Raw genomic sequence first — 23300 nt, forward strand, 5'->3', positions numbered from 1 at the left:
GTGTAGAATCTGTTGTATTATCAAAATTCGAACTTAACGAAAGTACTAATGATATGTGGATGTATGTATAGATGTCCTGTTAGAAATTAGATTGAAACTGACCATGTGAAGTGTTATAAAGATAGTTTAAACACAAAAACCTGTTTTTTATCGTTGTTTCTATGGTAACCATGGCAACAGATCGATCAGTGTGTATACGGTATGATTATTGTCAAACAAAATGTGTGACCAGTTCACATGGCAAATTGTGTATTAATTGGACAGTTAAAACCAATATAACATGTAATGCAAGTGAAGTAGGTTAATTTAGCATTATCAGGCCTTTTTTTGGTGTAGAATCTGTTCGCTATGTCTTCTATATTATGAAATATCTTTAATATGTATTAATAACTATTATCAATATCCGAACTTAACAAAATTACGAACGATATGTGGATGTATATATAGATGTCCTGTTAGAAATCAGTTTGAAACTGACCATGTAAAGTGTTATAAAGAGGATTTAAACCCAAAAAAAACCTGCTTTTTATCGTTGTTTCTATGGTAACCATGGCAACAGATCCATCAAATTTGTAAACGTTATGATTATCGTCAAACAAAAGGTGTGACCAGTTCACATGGCAAATTGTGTATTTATTGGACACTTAAAACCAATGTAACATGTAATGTAAGTGAAGTAGGTAAATTTAGCATAATCAGGCCTAAACAAGTCAGCAATGGGATAGATAACCTCATAAAACAATTCAGCACAGGAAGTTAACTACGGCCTTATTTCGTTTTCATGTTCTTATCATTTTCAAGTCTCTTTTCGCAATGAAAGTCAGTTTGGGCAGGCCGGTGAAGGTAAATAACTTCCTAACCACTCTAAACATAACGCTTATTGCAAATAGAAATCTTAAAGGCTCTATAAAGGTGACAAATCCAATTATTATGCATATGAACTGGTTAATTTGTTACCGGATTTCAGTTACTCTTGCATAAAAACTGCTAATAACACAGCTTAGGTACAACGTTGCTAAGAATTATGGAAGATAAACCCGTTTCATAATTGGAAGAAATGTTTACATTTTTGCAACTAACTCGATGTGTAGCCTCAGAGCGCATTCGGTACCCCTCGCAGATTATCCTAATCGTACTTATCCGATGTTTAACGGAAAGGGCCGAGAATGTGCGATTGCCTCAGAGCGGTGACATATGGTAAAAATAGCCGAAAGAAAATTCAATTTTAATTCTATTTTAAACAACTTTTTTACTAGCAGAAAGAAACTTATTAGTTCACTACAAACGTTTTGACCATTTAGAGGAGACCTACTTTGTGAGTAATACCGGAAAATGTTAAAAATCAGTCTCTGTTTTTATTAAAATATAAGTTGTATATTATTGTGCTACATGTTTAAAGAAAAATGATAACTTATACATTTTTATGCTAGGTAATATTTGGACAACTTTGACATTTTGTGGTGAACTGCGCCTGTATTCATATGTTGCCTTTTGACTTTAGGTGACCTTAAGATTGTATTATTAATGTATTATTATATCAATATTAATTCAAAGTTAGCTTAATTTCTTCACATGTCATGGTTTATAACTGTAGCTTTTAATAAGCAACTAGAAAACCCCCAAAAAGAAGTGATATACAAATTTATACTTTAATTCATTGCGTGAAAATGAATTGGGGTAGGCATACTCAAAGTAAAAATTTTTGAGATAGGAACGGTAAAACTTTCTGAAATTAATTCAGTGTGTAGAAAATATGTTGTGTTAAATAAATATGTACAATATATGCATTTCATCACACTACAAGTGACATAAAACGTAATTAAAGTTTCTTGTCACTGAACCATTTGTTGTCGTTTTTGCCATTTTATCCAGATGAGTGCATATATTATTGGACATCAAAGGCACAATTCACTTTTAATGACGCTTTTTTCATTCTGTATCTACTAACAAAATCCAGTCGAGTACGTTTATTAAGTTAATTGTCAAAATATATGTTTATATCCCATTACAAACAAGAGGCCCATGAGGGCCTGAATCGCTCTACTGCTATAAACACTGTGCAAGTTTGGAAAGAATAAGATGGAAACTGTGTACTTATTTCTCCGATACTTCTCATATTCAATAGGGTCCTCATTGATAAAAAGATACTGTGCAAATTTGGAAATAATTGGATGAAAACTGTGGAATTAATTGCGTAAACAAGCGGGATTTCAAAATTTTCTCATATTCAAGGGGAAGTCATTCTGGACTTATTGCTTCGATATTGCTCTTTTTAAGCAAGAGCTGTCAGAGGACAGCACGCTCGACTATTCGAGTGCTTGACAGAATAACGTAAGCCATCGTGTGGCAATTGTTTATATTGAATAGTTTATTATATGATCTTTCAAAAATAAAAAAAAGGAAAAAAAAAAATTTATTTGGGGGTGGGGTAGGTGGGGGGGGGGTTTGAGAGGGGGTATAATGTGGGGTGTGGTCATTTATTTCGGTCGTGGGGTATTGTTTGGGTGGAATCCATTGTGGTATTCAGGTAAGTGTTGTTTTGTCAAAGTATTATTAAAATCTGATCATAAATAAAGAAGTTATGGCAATGTAACTAAAGTAATGTATGCATATTGTAAATGGAAAAAGGGCCATAATTCCTACAAAATGCTTGAAACAGTTGTCTGCTCTTGTTTATAGATTGGGGTCATGTTGGTAAAGAAGTTTGCAAAATATGAAAGCAATATGTCAAGGGACTGGGCAAGTTTACCAAGAATTGGATGAAAATTATGGAGTTTATCACATAAAAAAAAAGAATTTTCCTTTTTTTCTCAAATTCAAGGGGAGATAATTCTGGACTTATAACTTCAATATTGCTCATTTTCAATAGGGTTCGACTCATCATTCAGATAAAGACACTGTGCTACATGTAGTTGGGAAATAATTGGATGAAAACTGTGGACTTTATTGCGTAAACAAGCCTTATTCAATATTTTCTCAAATTCAAGGGGAGATAATTCTGGACTTTTTACTCTGATGTAACCCATTTTCAATAGGGTTCGAGTCCTCATTAATATAAAGACACTGAACAAGTTTGAAAAGAATCAGATGAAAACTGTGGACTTAATCGCGTAAACAAGTAAAGTCTAACGCACGGACGGACGGAAACCACGCCATCCCATAAGCTCTTCTGGCCTTTGGCCAGTAGAGCTAAAAACTATATATTTTGGATATAGGATAAATCCATAGAAAACGCCCATCCGAGTCAAGGAGTATGTGTATTCAACCAAGTATAAAAAGTTAACCTGCTGGTAAAAAGTTTTAAAATTTTGCAATTAGTTGTGATAAACAATTTACTATGTGGAAATAATAACAAAGAGTGTTCCTGGAAAAGTACCCATTAGGCTCCCACTACCTTAATATCTTAGTTAGAAGTTGATTTTTCAAGCGGTTCGGTAGTGAAGTGGTTACACGCTCGCTTCACATCTGAGAGGTCCAAGGTTCGGGCCCCAGTAGAATCAAATTATTTTATTTGTGTTCTATGTTTACTTTTTGTTTTGATGTGTTTATTTTAGTTTGAATAAATATGCTGTTTTATTGTAACCATTTTTTGTTTTATTATGCTCATGAAATATATGTGTGAGATGGTGGGGGGGGGGGGTCGTAAACACATTAAAACCTTCTTTGTTCCACTATCCTAGCCACCATCTTGTTACTAATAAAGGGGCGTTAGAGCGCGAAGGGTGACACATTATTATTCCCCGCCAGAGGCGGAGGGATATTGTTTTGGCGTTGTCCGTTTGTCCGGCACTTTTGTGTCAGGAGCCATATCTTGGAAGTGATTTGGCGGATTTCATTGAAACTTCGTACGAGTATATATATATGCATAAGAGGATGATGCACGCCAAATGGCATTGTACACCATCTGTTAAAAACAGAGTTATGGCCCTTTGTATCTTGAAAATATGCTTTTTACTATAGGCACTTTTGTGTCCGGAGCCATATCTTGGAAGTGCTTTGGCGGATTTCATTGAAACTTGGTATGAGTATATATATGCATAAGAGGATGATGCACGCCAAATGGCATTGTATAAAATCTGTTAAATACAGAGTGATGGCTCTTTGTATATTGAAAAAATGCTTTTTACTATAGGCACTTTTGTATCCGGAACCATTTCTTGGAAGTGCTTTGGCGGATTTCATTGAAACTTGGTATGAGTATATATATATATGCATAAGAGGATGATGCACGCCAAATCGCATTGTATACCATCTGTTAAAAACAGAGTAATGGCCCTTTGTATCTTGAAAAAATGCTTTTACTACAGGCACTTTTGTGTCCGGAGCCATATCTTGGAAGTGCGTTGGCGGATTTCATTGAAACTTGGTACGAGTATATATATGCATAAGAGGATGATGCACGCCAAATGGCATTGTATAAAATCTGTTAAAAACAGAGTTATGGCCCTTTGTATCTTGAAAAAATGCTTTTTACTATGGGCACTTTTGTGTCTGGAGCCATATCTTGGAAGTGCTTTGGCGGATTTCATTGAAACTTGGTATGAGTATATATATGGATAAGAGGATGATGCACACCAAATGACATTGTACACCATCTGTTAATTACAGAGTTATGGGCCTTTGTATCTTGAAAAAAAGCTTTTTTCAGTGTCAAATATAACCCTTTTGTGTCAAGAAGCATATTGGCCGGGAATATCAATTCAACGAATTTGCTTGTTAATTGTAATAATGAGTCTTGATAAAGGAAGCAGCCGCTTATCAATGAGGAGCACCATCACAGCACCCCAGTCTCATAACTATCAAGTCCTCCTACAGGTTTTTTATTAAGAACCACATATAGAAGGCCGCAGGCCTGACCCGTATCTTGCCAGTGGTATGGACCCTTTGGTATGGACCTTTCACCCCGCTCACTATCCAGCGTTTAAACTTCCGGGTTTACATTTAAACCGACTATTAATAGCTTATTAATATCTTAGTTAGAAGGTGATTTTTCAAGCGGTTCCGTAGTGTAGTGGTTACACGCTTGCTTCACATGTGAGAGGCCCAAGGTTCGAGCCCCAGTAGAATCAAATTATTTTATTTGTGTTCTATGTTAACTTTTTGTTTTGATGTAGACATTTTAGTTTAAATAAATATGCTGTTTTATTGTAACCATTTTTTGTTTTTATTTTGCCCATGAAATATATGTGTGAGAGGGTGGGGGTTTGTAAACACATTAAAACTTTTACAGTGTTTTCATATCAATGAGTACTCAACCCCTATCGTAAATGAGCAACGTAAGAATACGTTCAGAATCATCTCCCCTTGAAGTTGAGAAAAATATGAAATTACGCTTACAAGATGAAGCAGATTTTTTAAAACATACACATTTCTGTTCCATTAATGAAACCTGCACACGGATGCCAGTTAAAAAAGGAAACCAATGTAAATAAAATGAACTATGAAATATTTGGGGGTTACAACACAAAATCATAGATAATGGTTATTTGGGATTTATAACACAAGATCATAGATAATGGTTATTTGGGAGTTATAACACACAATCAGAGATAATGGTTACACCAGTATCTTTTTCTATTATGTTTAAAATAATTGGCCAATATATTAATATTTACAGTAGAAAAAATTGTTCCATGTAACTTCATTGAGTGCCTTTTACACTGAAATTCCCGACGCCCTCTGATGCTTTGCATCAATACTTATCTTGTATAATTTATGTGATATACACAATTATTTGCATCCCCTTGTTTTGTCATGTCAAGGACCTATCCAGCATATGCTTAATACTGCACGTCACAAATTAATGCACTAAACTGCTCTGCAATTACGAGGTACAACATGTGTAGACTGGCATGCCAAGTGTATCACTTATTCTCATAGTATGGGTCCTACTCACAGTATCATGACTTTAACGGAAAACCATCAAGAAGTGCTTGAGAGTGATTTTTTTTTCAATTTTTATAAGTTGTAATTTATTTGATGGTTATCCATGACTATAACGACAAGCACTTTCATGATTTCAGATGTTCATTGGAAAGTAGGTCATGTTTATTCCAGGGTGATACTATGATTTTAAAATTACGTAACACCCAATCGCGTTCATTTATTTACGGATTAATAGTAGTTTTATCAAATGTTTTATATGTCGCATATTTTTGAATAAAATGTAAAAATATTTTAAGAACAACATCAGCAAGAGTTTCATTTTTCCATTAAGATACTATAGTTTAGATCAAGCACGTGCGCATAGTAACAAATCTTAGCAACCAATCAGAAGGGCCGATATTATGAGATCCATTGTAAGTCATACATATTACTACAGGGAGCCAAGTCTGGCCAGTATTTTGTTAAAACAATGTCAATTTAAATGCATTTCATTTTTATGTCCATGAATATACACAACTATAGATTGACATGTAACACATGCGTGTTTTTGTATTTGTTTACTTCCAAAACTCATATGTATTCATCAACAGTGCAGATACTACGGAAAGACATGCTAATTTCAAACTTAAAACATGGCGATTTCGGACAGGATTGAAGCTGCATTTACCCTCTCGCCAGGGACAATATACAACTAGAAATGGAGCGGCAGATACCGACGCGTATCCCCACGCCGCATGTTTGACCCAGGGGACACCCCAGGGTTGGTAATGGGGTCATGCTTAGATGAGATGAACCGTATTGTCATAAGAGATGTTCAGTATCAATTGGAAATGAATCAGTGTAGAAATGAAGAAATTAATGTAAAATAACATAAAACAAGAGATATGTTTGTCAGAAACACAATGTCCCCTTCTGTGCCGCTTTGATTTATTGAAAAAAATTATCATTTGGCAGGTTCATTACTTACCTCCCTTTATTAAAGCTTATAACTTCCCATTGGAACATAAAACAAGAGATGTGTTTGTTAGAAACACAATGCCCGCTCCTGCGTCGTTTTGATTTATTTAAAAAAAATATTTGGGAGGTTCATTACTTATCTCCCATTCAAGCTTATTACTTCCCTTGGATTTGTTTTTTTTACCTTTGACCTTGAAGGATGACCTTGACCTTTCACCACTCAAAATGTGCAGCTCCATGAGATACACATGCATGCCAAATATCAAGTTAATATCTTCAATATTGTAAATGTTATGGCCAATGCACCATACCGGGGGCATAAAAATAGTGAAAATCTCTGACCCTGCCCACCCAACCCCCATAACTTTGACCCAGGGGTCAGATCAAAATTCCAAAAAGTGCAGTGTCGCACATATGCTCGTAGCTACCATGTGTGTAAATTTCAAGGTTCTAGTGCTTATAGTGTAGGAGGAGATAGTGGCCCGGACGGACGGACAGACAGACGGCGGAGATAACCACAATAGACGGCGGAGATAACCACAATTATCCCCACGCTTTTCAAAAAGCGTGGGGATAAAAATAGCATTTCATATTGACAATATTTATTTTCAAGACATTTACGAATATTAACCTTGTGGACAAAAAATGCTTCGTTCTGTGCGCTTAGCAAGTTAATGGGTACATGAAATACAATCGTGACATGTCGGCTATCTCCGGACTCCTCCGTAAGATAGGCTGTATGAAATAAATCGTCTGCAGATCCAGATTGCATGAAATATTTAGACATAAGGGAGGCAACTCAAGTAAGATTAAGGTTATTCACCACAATGAGTATTGCGTCTTTGAATTTGCTAATCAGGGAAAAGGTTGATGGGGTTGTACTCTTAACTCAGTGTTATTAGTCCAAGATTCATTAATCCCTTACACATTTCTCCATTTGCTTCTTCAGTATGTATAATTTTTTTTACTCACACAATTTAAAATATATGTTAGCCTCTTTCAAAATATAGTATGCCTAGTATAGTTCATTGCTTCTCTCCATTTGAATATTATTCATCTCTTTTTCCACATGCGTAACGTCCATCCCTTATTTGAATGCAATTCCTTTCTTCTCTGCTCAAAATTAATCATTTCTTTCTTGTTTCCATATGCAAACCGTTCATTCCCTCATAACCATTACAATTCCTTACTTAACTCCTTCCAAGTTAATATAATTCCTTAAATCTTTCTAATTACAATTATCCTCTTTTCTCTTTTCAAATTCAATTTCCTCCTTTCAAATACAATGAGGGCCTAATTCCTTTCCTCCTTCATAGTGTATGGCCTTCCTTCCTCCAAAATAGAAATACTACCCTCCCTCCTTCCATATGCAATTTTCTTCTTTATATATACTTACCACATGAAATAATTGATCTTTCCCCTTCTTCCATCATTGTTACTTCTATTCTTTTATAGTATTTAATTATTTCCAAACTTTTCTCCTTTCCTCTTAACAAATTATGATTCATTTCTGAATTCTATTGATATTGGAAATCAGTACAGACTCCTTCATTTGTTCTGTTCATATAACCTTCTTGCATCTCCCCTCATTACATAGCTTCCTGAATCACTGTATCCATATGATATAACGTTACTAAATTGACTTCATTTAATAGGGAGTAACAAAAAAATAATTTTCAATCATGTCAATAACTTGTCTTCTGCTATTGGATATTGTTCTAGATTCAAAAGGCTGTGTTGTAAGAAAACATCTCAAATAAAATTATACACTTCAAAGCTATTTAAAGATAAGATAAACTTATCAGCAGCATAACACTAATTGACCATTTTTGTCTCAAGTTCTTACTCTGGTACTCAACACAGAAATAAAACCTCTGCATGTATGCAGTTTGGAATTGACTTTAAAATAAATGCTTAAAGCAACCAGCATTTGCATTGTGCAACTTTTTTTATTTATCTTTCGCTTGCAATTTAAAACTAATTATTGTTTAGGAATCTATACATTTTCTCACTATGACGTACAGGATGTTTTGCCGTTTGGAGGCATGTGACTGTAATGAGTGTATGCATTTTTAATGAGATCAAGCATGTACTGAAGAAATACAGTTATAAGAGTCTGAGAACATTATAAGACCATAAATACATGGATTGAGAGCAGCATAAGGTAATTTTAAATATATATATTAGCAGTTATTCTTACAATAGCAATAACTTGATCTTATTTTTTTTTAATTATTTATGTGTTTTATTTTATATTCTTATTTAATTATGTTGCAAGTTCATTTCAATACTGATACTGAATTAGTTATATTATCTGTAATAATAATTTTGTCAATTACTTACTTTTTTTGTTAAGCTTTTGAATTTATGCTTGCAAAATTAAAAAAAAAATCGCATTGAATAAGATTCCTTTTTAATCAATTATTTTCATTACTTATATTAAAAATGTTTAAATACATTAAATTTATATTTACACATTTTTATTAAAGAAAACCTTAATGCAAGCTTTAAATGAATGAACACACCATGACACGCACTAATGAATAAAATAATGCACAAGGTTTATATCACTTTTGAAGGATGCGCTTACAAACGTCCAAATTTACAAAGAGTTTGGTATATCCAACAACCCCAATTCCAGTGGCTGTCAACGTCAGCATCGAGGATTGTAATAGCAACTGTTGGTATTACAGCAACAGCTCATCAACCCGGCAACACGAGAAGGTGGACATACAGGCGTTTCTCTATATAGTGGTTGTTATCCTCTTCTACGCCAGCAGTATTGTCCTCCTGCTGATCAAGTCATGAGGAATGATGACGAGGAGGTCAACCTCAAATATCAGTATTCGGAGTTCGTCAAGCGTGAACGGTTTCAGTCTGCGCAGTACAAGAACATGCTAGCCCTCCAGAGGACCCAAGCAGTGTTGAAAAACATGGCCCCAGAGTTGCTTACACATATTGGTAACTACCCAATGATCATCGTTAGCGACTTCGATAGAGAGGTGACCATGCCGATTGATCGCAGTGACATCAGTCATCGTTACTCATGTCTATCTTCATTAAAGAGCGTAAGCACCATTGTTCTGAATGAAAACAGTGAAGGCAATCTTTCAAGAGCGTGTTTGGATAATGATAACGATATTGAGAGTGAAGCTGGGTACAACACATGCACTAGCTCCCCGACCAATCAAAGCTTAAACAGTGCTGTATGGCATGTAGGTATGAATCCCTCTGTGTACTTCGATGCAGTGGAGAGGGGGTATAGACCAATATTGATTGCACAGTCGTATCGGCCGACTCCTGGAAGACCAAGGTGCTCAAGTGTTTAGTACATTTGTTTCTACTGCAGTACATTGTTTATCATAAGTTTTTTTCTATGAAAACTGGGCTTAATAAATGGGCGTAAAGCATCATTAGCCTATGTGTTCCATTTTTATGGAGTTTTTCATCTAAAGGAAGTCTCTTCTAAACAAACATCCTGTTTAGTCGTCCCTGATAAGCATGTGCAGACTGCACCGGCTAATCTGGGACAATACTTTACGCACATGAATTTAGGCCAGTTCTTATAGAACAAGGCTTATGTACTTTTCTACCAGTGCTGTAACGTCTATCCAATTCTTTTTTTTTTTTGATTTGCAGGCAAAAATCAATCTTTAACTTTATTGACTTGCATTTTCACTTTGAATTTTTGTTTTTCTCACTTTTGCTTTCAGTTTCAGCACACAGATTTTGCAGTCTGTGACTAGTTTGATTTTTCTGATTTATCTGTGGTTTTGTCAGTGCACATGTCTCGGACCAAATATAGTGGAAGTGGTATTATTTCTTAAGAAATACTTACATACTTGTCAATAAATTATACTATTTGGTATCAAAATTGTTTTAAGTTAAACTTTGCCTGTGGACAAAACGAGAGCTTTCTAACAATTCTTCAGTATTGATTGTATAATTAATAGTTTCTGTCAGAAACTAAACATAATGACCCAGAAAACTGACATGATGTTCCCATTGAATATAAGTAGTAAATTAAAGAGGTATAGTACGCTAAACTTGTACCAGAACTTTATAAAAGTAAACACTTGCATACATATAGCAAGCCACTTAAAACTGATTTGTTTACGTACAGAAGGGTCTTTTTTCTGCTGAAAATGAAGGTCAAAGTTTTTTCCCTTGAGAAGTTTCCACAAATAATGAACATGAAACTGTGGAATCTTAAAAACAAAACGAGCAATAAAGCTGCTTAAATGTTGCCTTGGTCAATGATATATTTCACATTGCCAACGGATATGTTTTTTTCATTATTACTTGTTAAACACAAAATTTAGTATACATTCCAGACAAAAGTGCATACAGATATTTTTTATAACTCTTACTAAAGCAATCTTTCTTCTTTAATGAGGATCTCTATTTGGAAAACCATGAAAAAAAAAACAATTTTGATGCATTACCATTCTATTTTCTACAGTATATGCGAATGCTTTTAGGCTGTTGAAATGGGGATACATTGGCAAGAAATATTTAAAGTAGTCAATTTTAATACTAACATATAATATAGAATCAATAAATAGTAACACAAGTTTAATTAGGTAGTCCATATATGACATGCTTAGTTAGCCATTGAACAAGTGGAATGTTCATTTTGAACAAAACACAATTGTAATTCAATAGTGTTTTTGGTAGTTGAAAATTGTTTATTTAAAAACATTAACTTATTTCATTTATATTAAACATATCAACTGAAATTATAGAACATGTCAAATAAAACTCCTGAAGAAGAAACCAGAACAATTTCAGAATTATTGATGTATGTATTCTTTTATTGACATTCAGGTGATAATACACAAACACATTAGACATGGCAACCATTATACTAGCTAAATAGCACTACATTCTGTAAAAAACATGTTTTTAAATTTATGAATTAACATACAAATATCTATACTAACTTATTCCAGAAACTCTTGCTACAACTAATGACAAACAAAAACAAAACATACACATAGTGGATACAGAGCATTAACTTAAGTAGCAGTATTTAAGAATAAATTGCAGAAATTAAAAACTAACAATATCTCATTTACACATGTGAGCTACATATATATTTTAATACATTAAAAGCTATACATTAAATATAAATAATCAGATATCACATATAATGGACGGTTTTTAAGTATCACAGAAAAAAAATCAATTTAAAAGAACAGACAGCAAATCATAAAGAAATCATTACAGTTTTGTATGCTATATACAATTTACTATGGTACATGGTAATAAGGTAGAAATGGTGGCTGTGAACATGCATTTATTCAACCGTCAACCAGTTGTATCAAGTAAAGCCCCAGTCTGCAAACATTAAACAAAAACTTCGCAAAGATTGTATCTAATGGACATCTTACTGAGAAATTAAACAAAATATGGAATCGAAATCAGTAATATTGAAAGTATGTGATAGTTATTTTTATTAATCCTGCAATTCCTGTACTTGAGCTAACAGGATAACTCCACTGCAGTAAATCAATAAATCTTGTAAATATAGTTCAGTTCATAGCAAGCCTTGACAAAATATATTATATTAAAACCGAGCGCTTTCAAGCATAAACATAATTAAATGCATTTAAAAAAAAACGTTTTTTAGTTTTATGTGTAACAAATATGACATTTATTTACTTTTGAAAGAACTGATAACTTTTAAATGCCAAACATTTTGTCATTAGATTGGGGCTTTAATAAAAACCTGTACATAAACTGTGTTTTCCTATTCAGCGAAACATTATAAGGCATTGTCAAAACGTGGAATGAATATTACATGAACATCAGTTGATAAATGTTTTTGCCAAATCATAAAATCAATAAAACTGACAATATCTTTTAACACATTAACAAAAATCAACTATTCAGCTTACATTGAAATTTAAAAAAAAAGCATTTAATTTGGCACTCTTTATTAAAAAGTATTGAAGCGTACACAAATAATTGTCAATAAAATTTTAAGCTAACAAGACACTAACAAAACCAAATACTTGAACAAACACAAAACTCTAACTGACAATGGAAAAATGATTATCATTGATAGCGTTACAAACTGTGCCCTTATATAGGACAGTATGGAGGTGATGTTGAAATGCATTTTTATGTACACATTTTGCATACGATCACAAAGACACATCTTTAACCCTTTGCATGCTGGGAAATTTGTTGTCTGCTAAAATGTTGTCTGCTGAATTTCTAAAATTAGCATTATCTTTGATTTTTTTCAGAGAATACTATCAGAATAGCAAACAGTTTGGATCTTGATGAGACGCCATGTTCTGTGGCGTCTCATCTGGATCCAAACTGTTTGTAAAGGTCTTCAAAATTCGGTTCCAGCACTGAGAGTTAATAGCACAAATAAAAACCAAGACAAAACAACAGGTAGCACATGTTTGTAAAAATATGTATTTTAAACACAGTGTTCTTCAATCATCACATTATACAGTAAAATTATTAAAGCACTGTTGTTAATGTTTCAAGCACTCAGTTTTCTGCACCAGATGTTCAGCATATATTAGGCAATATTGAAGATTTATTTTAATTGGGAATCACCACGGCATATTGTCTGCCCTTGACACTCACTAGTATCCATAACGCTGAAAAAGAAGACATGGACACATGTTTGATGAAAACATACACCCTAGTAAGCACTAAGAAAGATTTTTCTTTAATTTAAGATAGCAATTACAGTTGTTAAACATACACAATAAAATAATTCCGACTGAAATCATTTTTTATCAATAAAGCTAATATTGCAATTAAAGGGATCTTTTCACGCTTTGGTAAATTGACAAAATTGAAAAAAGTTGTTTCAGATTCGCAAATTTTCGTTTTAGTTATGATATTTGTGAGGAAACAGTAATACTGAACAATTACCATGCTCTAATATAGCCATTATATGCATCTTTTGACGATTTTAAAACCTAAAAATTATAAAGCGTTGCAACGCGTAACGATTGAATAATTTGGAGAGTTCTGTTTTTGTCGTTAAATTTTGTGCAACTACGAAGATTGTTTATATAATGTATAAAATACGTTAAGAATGTGTACTCGGCGGAATAGCTCAGTAGGCTATAGCGTTTTTACTTCAGGACTCTGGCAAAACTCCAGGGGTCACTGGTTCGAAACCTGCTCCGGGCAATGTTCTTTTCCTTTTTTAATTTTATTCTTGATTTTTTACTGGAGCTTTTACGATCCAATGTTTACATTTATCAATATAAAGCATTTAATAAATAAGTTAAAAAATGCCAAAATCTGTGAAAAGGCCCCTTTAATTTGTATCATTAAGTGACAACTTTGCACTAACGGTAACATAGGGAGTTAAATTCTTTTCTGGTCCTGCTTTATCAAGCAGAATAGAGTAAGGTAATAAGATTTAACCACTTAAGTGGTTTTGATTTTGTTTGTCTATTTGGATTACAGCCATACTATACAGTATTTCAGTTATGTCAAAATGGTCATTTCACTACCAATTTTTTATTGTCTAAACAAATTGAAAATAAGCGTTCAAACAAAGATTTAATTTAATGATTATGACCTGATGATATTTTAATAATTATTTTAAACAAGAAACCGTCGGAGACGGGTGATGCTCCCCAAAAGTTTTTTTGTCACAATATTGCACTATACATTCAGATAAAAGGAAACGTCGTGAGGGCACTGTAGTTGGGGGGACAATAATTTTTTTATATAAAATTTCAAAGGGCCATAACTCTGTGAAAAATCATCCGACAAGAACCCGCTGATAATATGCACATCTCCTCTTGGTAGTGAAGCTTCCCATAAAGTTTCATTGAATTCCGGTCATTAGTTGCTGAGAAATAGCCCGGACAAGAATTGCACTATATGTACAGTTAATGGAAAATTTCAAAGGGCCATTACTCTTGTGAAAAATCATCCGACACCCGCTAATAATATGCACATCTCCTCTTGGTAGTGAAGCTTCCCATAAAGTTTCATTGAATTCCCGTCATTAGTTGCTGAGAAATAGCACTGACAATAATTGCACTATATGTACAGTTAATGGAAAATTTCAAAGGGCCATAACTCTGTGAAAAATCATCCGACCAGAACCCGCTGATAATATGCACATCTCTTGGTAGTGAAGCTTCCCATAAAGTTTCAATGAATTCCGGTCATTAGTTGCTGAGAAATAGCCCGGACAAAAATTGTGCACGGACGGACACACGGACGGACAGACAAACGAAGCGGCGACTATATGTTCTTTTTGGGGGAGCATAAAAATCTTGCAAAGATGCCTCAACTTATTTTAGCATATATACATGTATATTCTAATAATCAAAATGGTAGTGCCTGATGGTGGTGTTCAGCAGTGACACCATTATCAGGAACTGTTGCTATTCATGATATCTATAACTGTTTTTTTTTCAAACATTAACATTGCATGAAAAGTCTTAAATACATTCATCTGATCGTACAATATGGAGCAAAATAGTATAGTGCAGACCGACTAGTGGGGTTGAAATAAAACTATGATGAACAATTCTTAAGATGTCCCAAATACCCAATTTTAATGTGTCTAGGTGGAATTCCTGTCACATGTTGCCACCTTATATACTTGTAGTTCAAGAACTCTAAGTCATTTTGTTTTGCACTGCATATATGAAGTTGTAGCTAAGACACAATTTTATTTGAATCCATTGTTATCATTTTAGAGTATTGGAATAATTGCAAGTGTTTTTTCACCTCTCTGCTATTGGGAAGCCTTCCCTGGAACTCTGGGTCATCATAGCGTCTGAAACACAAACAAACAGCTAGATTGGTTATGAAACTGTTTTCAACTTTCTAGACCTGAAACACCATTCAACAGACTAGATCTGAAACAGTGTGGAACTGCAATCTGTATGATGACTACACAAGAGGACCATTTGAAGGCCATAATAGAAGATTTCTAAACAGCCAGGTAATATATTTTATCTACACGTACATCATGTCACCAAAAATCAGTATTTCTGTTTATTCAGAGAAAAGAATGAATGAATCATGTCAGAGATTAAAATGCATTCATAACAATAGAGGATACAAGGGTAGGGAACTATTTAAATAATTTGGAAAACAAAAAGACACCAATATTGTTGTAGCAGAAAACCCCAAACCCTGTTTAAAACTGTTACCTTCTGCTGGCCTCCTCACGTCTCTTCTCCTCAAGCAGCTTGGAGTACTGGTCTGTGGGCGGGGGCACACGCTGAGGGGAACGACCACGATCCACGTTCTGAAGCACGCTCATAGTACTGAAATATCTTACCTAGATCATGATAACTGAGAAGCAAAATATTATCCAGATTCCTTTGAAACCTCTGAACCAATCATGATTGCTGCTAGCCAAACAAATACTTAGTCTTGCAAAATTTATAATCACAGCTCTGAACCTATACTTATAGCTGCGCGCAAAACATTAACATAACATGCCAATAAATATTTTTTCTCAATTAAGGTTTCAATACCATTATCATGATTCATCACAAATCTAATGCTAGATGTCTGCTTGCAACATGTTGAGCCCATTGTCAATAATTGGTGTAATTAATTAACAAGCTGCAGCATACACGTAATTGATCTTTGACCTTTAGTATAACCTCAACCTTTGCCCAAGTAATGACACACCTTCTTCAAGTCCGAACAAGAAGATCTACGGCTAAATTGAACTTTTGATCTTTAAGTTTGACCTTGACGTCAGAAGTAGGGAGTTTCATGTTACATGCTACACATCATCTTTTCGTGGTGGACATTTGTATCAAGTAATCTTAGTATTGCATGATGAATAATGAAATTACAGTGTGGACAAGCTGTTAGAAGGCCAACTTGACAGTTGACCTCTAAGTGTGACCTTGACCTTCAGCGATTTTTTTTGTCCAATTGGGAAAAGTAGCTGTACCGGTCCAATTGGGAAAAATTGAGTCGTGAAAACCCTCAAATTGGGAAAAATCAAGTCGTGAAACCCTCAAATTGGGAAATTGGTGTATTTGATTTTATGCTCCCAAATACTTTAAAATTGATAACTAAGTATTTTCAAGCTGTCAATATTATATTTATCTAGGTTAAAACCATAGAGCTGCACAGGGAAACTAACAAAATGTTGCATTTTTCAAAAAATAGACAAAAAAATTTTTACCTTAAATTGGGAATTTTTTGGCCAGCAATTGGGAAATTTGTAGTTTTTTCGTAATTGGGAAAGTGCCCTTTACTGGTACTTTATAAAGAAGGAAAAAATCGCTGACCTTTGAGGTAAGCATATGGATGCTACATGTGCAACAACATCTACTCAAAGACATAGTCATCATTTTTGGTAGGTTCTTTTAACATTGCATAATGCAGAGATTAAATATAATCACACATTTAACCAAAAAAAAGCATAAAGGTAAAAACACTATAGATAGTTAAGACAATAGGATTATGAGTTAGACAAACACATACAATGGGATTATTTCCAAGAAAGGCAGTGGATTAGACAAATAATTATCACAAAACTGACTTAAAAGCATCACTTTCATGACAATTCAAGTTCTTGACAACAACCAGAAATGCCTTCTAGTAAAAATGTAGTTTCTCTTAAATAATGGTCATGTTTTATACCAATAAGAATAAATGCACTGAATCATAAAACGAGTATTTCAAAGCTGTTAACATTGATTTTTGAGTCAATGTAATCCATTTTATAAAAATTCATGAATCAAAATGCTAAATTCAAGTTTAAACGCTTTTTCAAGTTAGGCACTGATTGAAGTGTAGACACTTTGTAAGGAGCTGTTAAGTTGGAGATACTTACATAAGAACTAATAGGCAAAGCATAGTAAAGCCAAGTTATTATATTAGCAACATACTCAAAAGTTATGATTAGTCATGCAATTCAGATTGTACACATAAAATCATAGTTATCTGGTATTTTATAAATTCATTTGTATGTAACACCTAACGGTATGTTACAACACTGTGCCTTGCAATGTTACTTTAATTATACTACTAAGTTTAATATCCCCATCATTTGTTGTTTTTAAATTGTTTTGACAACTTGTGACTGGTTTTTAAAACAAGACAGCCATCATGGCCCTTAAGTGCTCTCCTGAGTTTATGGGAACCAGTTATTGAAGACTTTCCATACAAACTTAGTAGGAGAACAATAGGATAGACCTTAATGATCTATGTATATGATGCTCACTTATTCCACCTTCGTCTCAAAACTAAGCTTACTGTAAAATTTACTCAAGTTTTCGGACACCATCTTTTTTAGCAAAACTAAAATTTTCGTTACTCTTCATTTTCACACATATGAGTTTTCGTCCGTAATAAATGTCTCTAAATTTTGTATATTCAACAGCACTATTCTACAGAATTCGGCCCTGTTTTGGCTTATTTTGTGACACTTCGAGCATGGATTTTTACAACTCGATTAAGGTTATTAAACCTGGCAGATGCATTCCTCATGGAAATAGACCTTTACATTTGCATAATTGGGTAAATAACCATGTATGCCAGCAGAAAACAATGGATTCACCCAACAGCATTTGAAACAGTTTTGTCTTATTAAGGAAGCAGAATGTTTTATGTTTTTTACTTTTTTGTTCTATATCATTTCAGGCAAGAGTAAGCGAAGTTGTGAAGATGTATTTATTTCAAAGCAAAAAATTAAAAGTAAATCACAATACAATTATTGTACATTGATTTATTGGTTTTATGTCAATATAATTATAATTTTTGGACACCTTAATTTTGTCTCTAAATTTTCGGACAGCGGTTATTTTGGAATATTTTTCAGACCTAAATTTTCGGACAACAAAAAAACCATTATTTTTAAGTGTCTGAGTAATTATGGTACATCAAGCATGAGCTGTTAAAGGGGCCGTTTAACAGATTTTGGCATGTATTGAAGCTTGTCATTATATGCTTTATATTGATAAATTTAAACATTTGACCTAAAAATCTCCAGTAAAAAAAACAAAAATACAATTTAAAAAAATGAAACAAAGTAACCCTCAACAGGGCTCGAACCACTGACCCCTTGAGTCCTTGAGTAAAAAGTCTCCCGTCTAGACCACTCGACCATCCATGCTCATGCTTATAAGAGCGGATGTATTTTTTACCTGTATAAGCAATCTTTGTAGTTTCCCAAAATATAAGGACAACAACAGAACTTTCCAAATTATTCAATCTTTCGCGTCGCAGGACGCTTTATAATTTTCAGGTTTTCAAATAGTCAAAAGATGCATATAATAGATATTTAAGAGCATGGTAAATGGTCAGTATTACTATTTCCTTAAAAATATCATAACTAAAACGAAAATTTGCGAATCTGAAACAACTTTTTTTTATTTTGTCAATCTAACAAAACGTTAAATCTGTAAATGGCCCCTATAGTTTAATGGCCAAATATGACTTTCATACTCTAATATTATTGTGACCTTGACCCTGACCCTTGAAGTAAGGAGAAGTTTATTACTTAATAAACATTATGACAAAGTTGCATCAAGTTTGAGTCATAAATGTAGAGGTAACAAGACTTGTTACTAAGATTTGACCTGATGACCTAGGGGTTGGACTCTTGAGAGGTAACAAAACTTGTTACATTTGTACTAAGATTTGACCTGATGACCTAGGTGTCCATGACTCCATGATCTTGCTACTAAGATTTGACCTGATGACCTAGGTGTTGGACTCCATGATCCAGATTCAAACTTAAACTATAGATATTGTCAAAATAAACATTTTGATAATACAGTTTTTGGAATAAATGTGGCCTCTAAATTGTTTATAAGTTTACAGATTTTAACAGGTGACCTTATATTTTAATGTATGCGACCCAGATTCAAATTTAGCCAAGATATTTTCCAGATAAACGCTCTGACAGAGCATTCTTTTCATAAAGATTGTGGCCTGTATAGTATTAATCAGCTGAAAGTTGACATCCTACATCAAAAACATGTAACAGCATACCAGACACAATATCTCACATTGAGCACTTTGTGCTAAGGTGAGCTAAAAACATTTAAGAAGTTCTGCTTGGTTTAGAAATTATCCTTTGACACAGTTTTGCCTGGCTTGTAAATTTATTTTAACACAGATTTCATTGTTTTTTAAGAAGCTGTCTTGCTTAGTTAAGATTGCTCATGACTGCTCATGCAAGGCAGGTCACACAAGCACAACATGCTGGTATGTACATGCAGTGAGGGAGCTAGCTGACTTACATTTGGTAGGGGCTCCTTGACCCAGTTGGGCCGTCCAGAAGGCTTGTCCTTGCCAAATTGCTGCAAGAAATTCACACAAGCTAGGGCTCTAGCGCACACAAGAAAGGGGTACAAGCCTTGGAAACTGGTACTGCTCTCAAGGGCTCTAGCGCACACAAGAAAGGGGTACAAGCCTTGGAAACTGGTACTGCTCTCAAGGGCTCTAGCGCACACAAGAAGGGGTACAAGCCTTGGAAACTGGTACTGCTCTCAAGGGCTCTAGCGCACACAAGAAAGGGGTACAAGCCTTGGAAACCGGTACTGCTCTCAAGGGCTCTAGCGCACACAAGAAAGGGGTACAAGCCTTGGAAACTGGTACTGCTCTCAAGGGCTCTAGCGCACACAAGAAAGGGGTACAAGCCTTGGAAACTGGTACTGCTCTCAAGGGCTCTAGCGCACACAAGAAAGGGGGTACAAGCCTTGGAAACTGGTACTGCTCTCAAGGGCTCTAGCGCACACAAGAAAGGGGTACAAGCCTTGGAAACTGGTACTGCTCTAATACTCCTCTGGGAATATTAAGCTGAATCATTTTGCATTTACTCTTTCAGTGCTGGAACCGAATTTTGAAGGCCTTTGCAAACAGTTTGGATCCAGATGAGACACCACAGAATGTGGTTTCTCATCAGGATCCAAACTGTTTGCTACTCTTATAGTATTCTTTGAAAAAAAATCCAAGAAAATGCTAATTTTAGAAATTCAGCAGACAACATTTTAGCAGACGACAAATTTCCCAGCATGCAAAGGGTTAAGTGTGATCCAGGAATAGTCTATTGTTTAAGACCTCATTTAAGAGACATCCTTTGAACAAAAAATCCCAGAAATGCAGAAAGTGTCATCCATAATTAGCCTATGCATACTGCACAGGCTAATCTGGGATGCCAATTCATTCAGCACAGTTTTTCCAGAAGGCAGCTGTTTTAAAAAGCTATAGCTGTTACACATTCATCTGACAAGCCTAAAATCTGCGTAAATATTAACTTGACTTGGTCCTACATTCCAGTTTATAATTGAATTTGTTCAGCATATAATAAAAATATTCCATGATATAACAAATGTGTTTTAAAATGGATACTCCTTCATTGATGAAACTATATTCCTATACCTTTGTAAAGATCATATTTTTTTATATGAGCTGTGTCATGCAAAAATGGGTCTTATGCCATATGCGGAAAGCATAACTTCAGTCGAGCGTGCTCAATAACCCAGTCTTGTCAGAAACGACCATGTCCGCCATATAAAGTCATGCAAGGTTTCCTAGTCTCATGAGTAGACAGGGTAGCTCCTTATCAGGCTGCTCTGAAGCGAAGGTTGCCGCATATGGCTTAAGACCAGTTTTAGCGAGACACTGTTAGTGCATGATGGCCAGTGTCAGGTAATGAGGTTTATGTGCAATATCATGGGACCTCACTGTATTGCGGCACTTGTCGAAAATCAAATACAAAGTTGCAAAAAACGCCAATTTATTACCAACAGTTGAGATAAAATCCCTAAAAAAATTACGAATGTAAAAAAACGGTAGGTGGCAGTGGTATCTAAATATTTAGAGTTTTAAAAATAGTGCGGAAAATGAATGCTGTGATACATTAGCAGTGAGGTCCGAGTTTAATCTAGAAACAGCGTTGGACTTGTGAACGTTAAAACAATGGAAATGGTTCAATTGCTCAATATTATAATCACCTGCCTATCTTACAGTCATTAAACTGAACCCTAAAAAACAATTATTTCATATGTCTTTTTTTCATTAGTATGTTTTTTCGCTTTACCAAATAAAGCAAATAAATATTTCCGCTATTTCAAGACACAACAGGCGTGAGTCACGCAGGTACTACATTCTTGAGCAATTCACCCAGAAAAATAGTCATGTCAAGCAAGAACATTAAAAGATGTATTTGGTTTATTCAACATAATATTTTTTATTGATTGCGATCAATAAATAACGTACATGGAAGCTAAAGCAAACAAAAAAAAATCAGTAACTAAAGTTAATAAATATTAGTTAAGATATTATCAGAAGAGCCATTACATAAATATGACAGAAAAAAATGAAGAACTCATGGGTTACACAGGTTTTACAAGACAGATGGTTTCAACAGATGTCAATGATAAATATAAATTTGTTAAAAGCATTTAATTGAGATAACTTGTAATGCCTCGGTAAGAAGTCTCAATGTTGCAGTGAATATTGTGGCTTCCTTTTGACCAGTAGGTTAAAGGTTCAAGTATTGCTTCTCTCCGAAAAATTGACTTAATTATTCTATATAATCTTTAAGCTTTACATGCAATCAAGCTAAGAAAAAGGGTTTACAATTAACATTACTGCTCCTGTATTTTAAAGGCCTTTTCTGGAAAACTCGGCCTAATGCATAAAAGTCATCCCACATTAGCCTGTGCAGTTGCACCGGCTAATCAGAGACGATACTTTCGACATATACTGTATAAGTTTATAAAGAATTTTAATTGAACGAAAAATACCATAAAAGCAGAAAGTGCCGTCCCTGATAGCCTGTGCGGACATGTATAAAGTCCAGTTTTCTCAGAACGTGTCTCATATGGGTACCTGGTCGAGCTTGTCATTGTACTCTTGGCGACGCTGCTGGTTCAAGGTCTCCTTGTCCGTGCCGTGCTCACCCAGTCCCCTGGAACAGTCCATTGAACGGACCAGATGCAGTGTCCACAAAGTCATGGCGACGCTGGGGATTCATGATCTTCTGCTGCAAGGCATAAACAGTCTGGGTGTCCAAATTACAGTAGTAGGTGAACAAAGCTCACCAATCTTACACTTGCCTTTATGATAAAAATGGTAAAATTTAATTTTAATCAAAATGAGTTGTTATACGAACCAAAACCTGTATAATTAAGGACAGCAGATGTGTCTTAAGAACAATCCATCGATCCATCTACAATATAAGATTTTGTGAATGGCATGCATCCTTGATGCTGTCATAGCATCATTAATGAAAGAAGAATAACACAATTAAACACTGAATTTGGGAAGAAAATGTATTGTATAGTTATAAAACTTAAGATACACAATGATTTCATAAAATCTTCCAAAATAAATGTTATTGGTCATTTATTTTAAAAATGTGCACACAAATAAAAGTATGAACATGGAAAACTGGTCAAGCATATAATTTATGCAAATATAGTTCACAAATATCCAGTCTATTATTAAGTTGGCGAGCTGTATGG

The 23300-nt window shown here is 34.4% G+C and overlaps 1 protein-coding gene and 1 long non-coding RNA gene across 4 annotated transcripts; one reads left to right on the forward strand and one right to left on the reverse strand.

Annotated features, from left to right (window-relative positions):
* Positions 1–749: 749 nt before the first annotated feature.
* On the forward strand, positions 750–11305 carry LOC127879829 (uncharacterized). 2 transcript variants are annotated; one of them, XR_008049258.1, is made up of 3 exons: positions 750–843; positions 6477–6646; positions 9423–11305. It is a non-coding gene; the product is annotated as an uncharacterized LOC127879829 (long non-coding RNA). The 2 variants fall into 2 exon arrangements; XR_008049257.1 differs by lacking the exon at positions 750–843 and adding an exon at positions 1247–1315.
* Positions 11306–11508: 203 nt separating this feature from the next.
* LOC127879822 (uncharacterized) lies at positions 11509–22816 on the reverse strand. 2 transcript variants are annotated; one of them, XM_052426874.1, is made up of 5 exons: positions 22666–22816; positions 20070–20129; positions 16005–16102; positions 15577–15625; positions 11509–13466 (listed from the first exon to the last, which is right to left on the reverse strand). In XM_052426874.1, exons 1-5 carry the CDS (start codon positions 22789–22791, stop codon positions 13452–13454), a joined length of 348 nt encoding a protein of 115 aa, XP_052282834.1. In that variant the 5' UTR covers positions 22792–22816; the 3' UTR covers positions 11509–13451. The 2 variants fall into 2 exon arrangements, with proteins under 2 accessions (XP_052282834.1, XP_052282835.1); XM_052426875.1 differs by lacking the exon at positions 20070–20129.
* Between the last annotated feature and the right edge of the window lie 484 nt (positions 22817–23300).

Source organism: Dreissena polymorpha, chromosome 4 (genome assembly GCF_020536995.1).
Source record: "Dreissena polymorpha isolate Duluth1 chromosome 4, UMN_Dpol_1.0, whole genome shotgun sequence".
In the NCBI taxonomy this organism is placed as follows: domain Eukaryota; kingdom Metazoa; phylum Mollusca; class Bivalvia; order Myida; family Dreissenidae; genus Dreissena; species Dreissena polymorpha.

What these genes read in the sequence shown, in the direction of transcription:
- LOC127879822 (XM_052426874.1), bottom strand. Translation starts at nt 22,791, where the DNA reads ATGACTTTGTGGACACTGCATCTGGTCCGTTCAATGGACTGTTCCAGG. An exon ending in ACAATGACAAGCTCGACCAG is followed by an intron (nt 20,130 to 22,665) that starts GTACCCATATGA and finishes AATTTCTTGCAG; the next exon opens with CAATTTGGCAAGGACAAGCC. An exon ending in CGTGAGGAGGCCAGCAGAAG is followed by an intron (nt 15,626 to 16,004) that starts GTAACAGTTTTA and finishes TTTGTGTTTCAG; the next exon opens with ACGCTATGATGACCCAGAGT.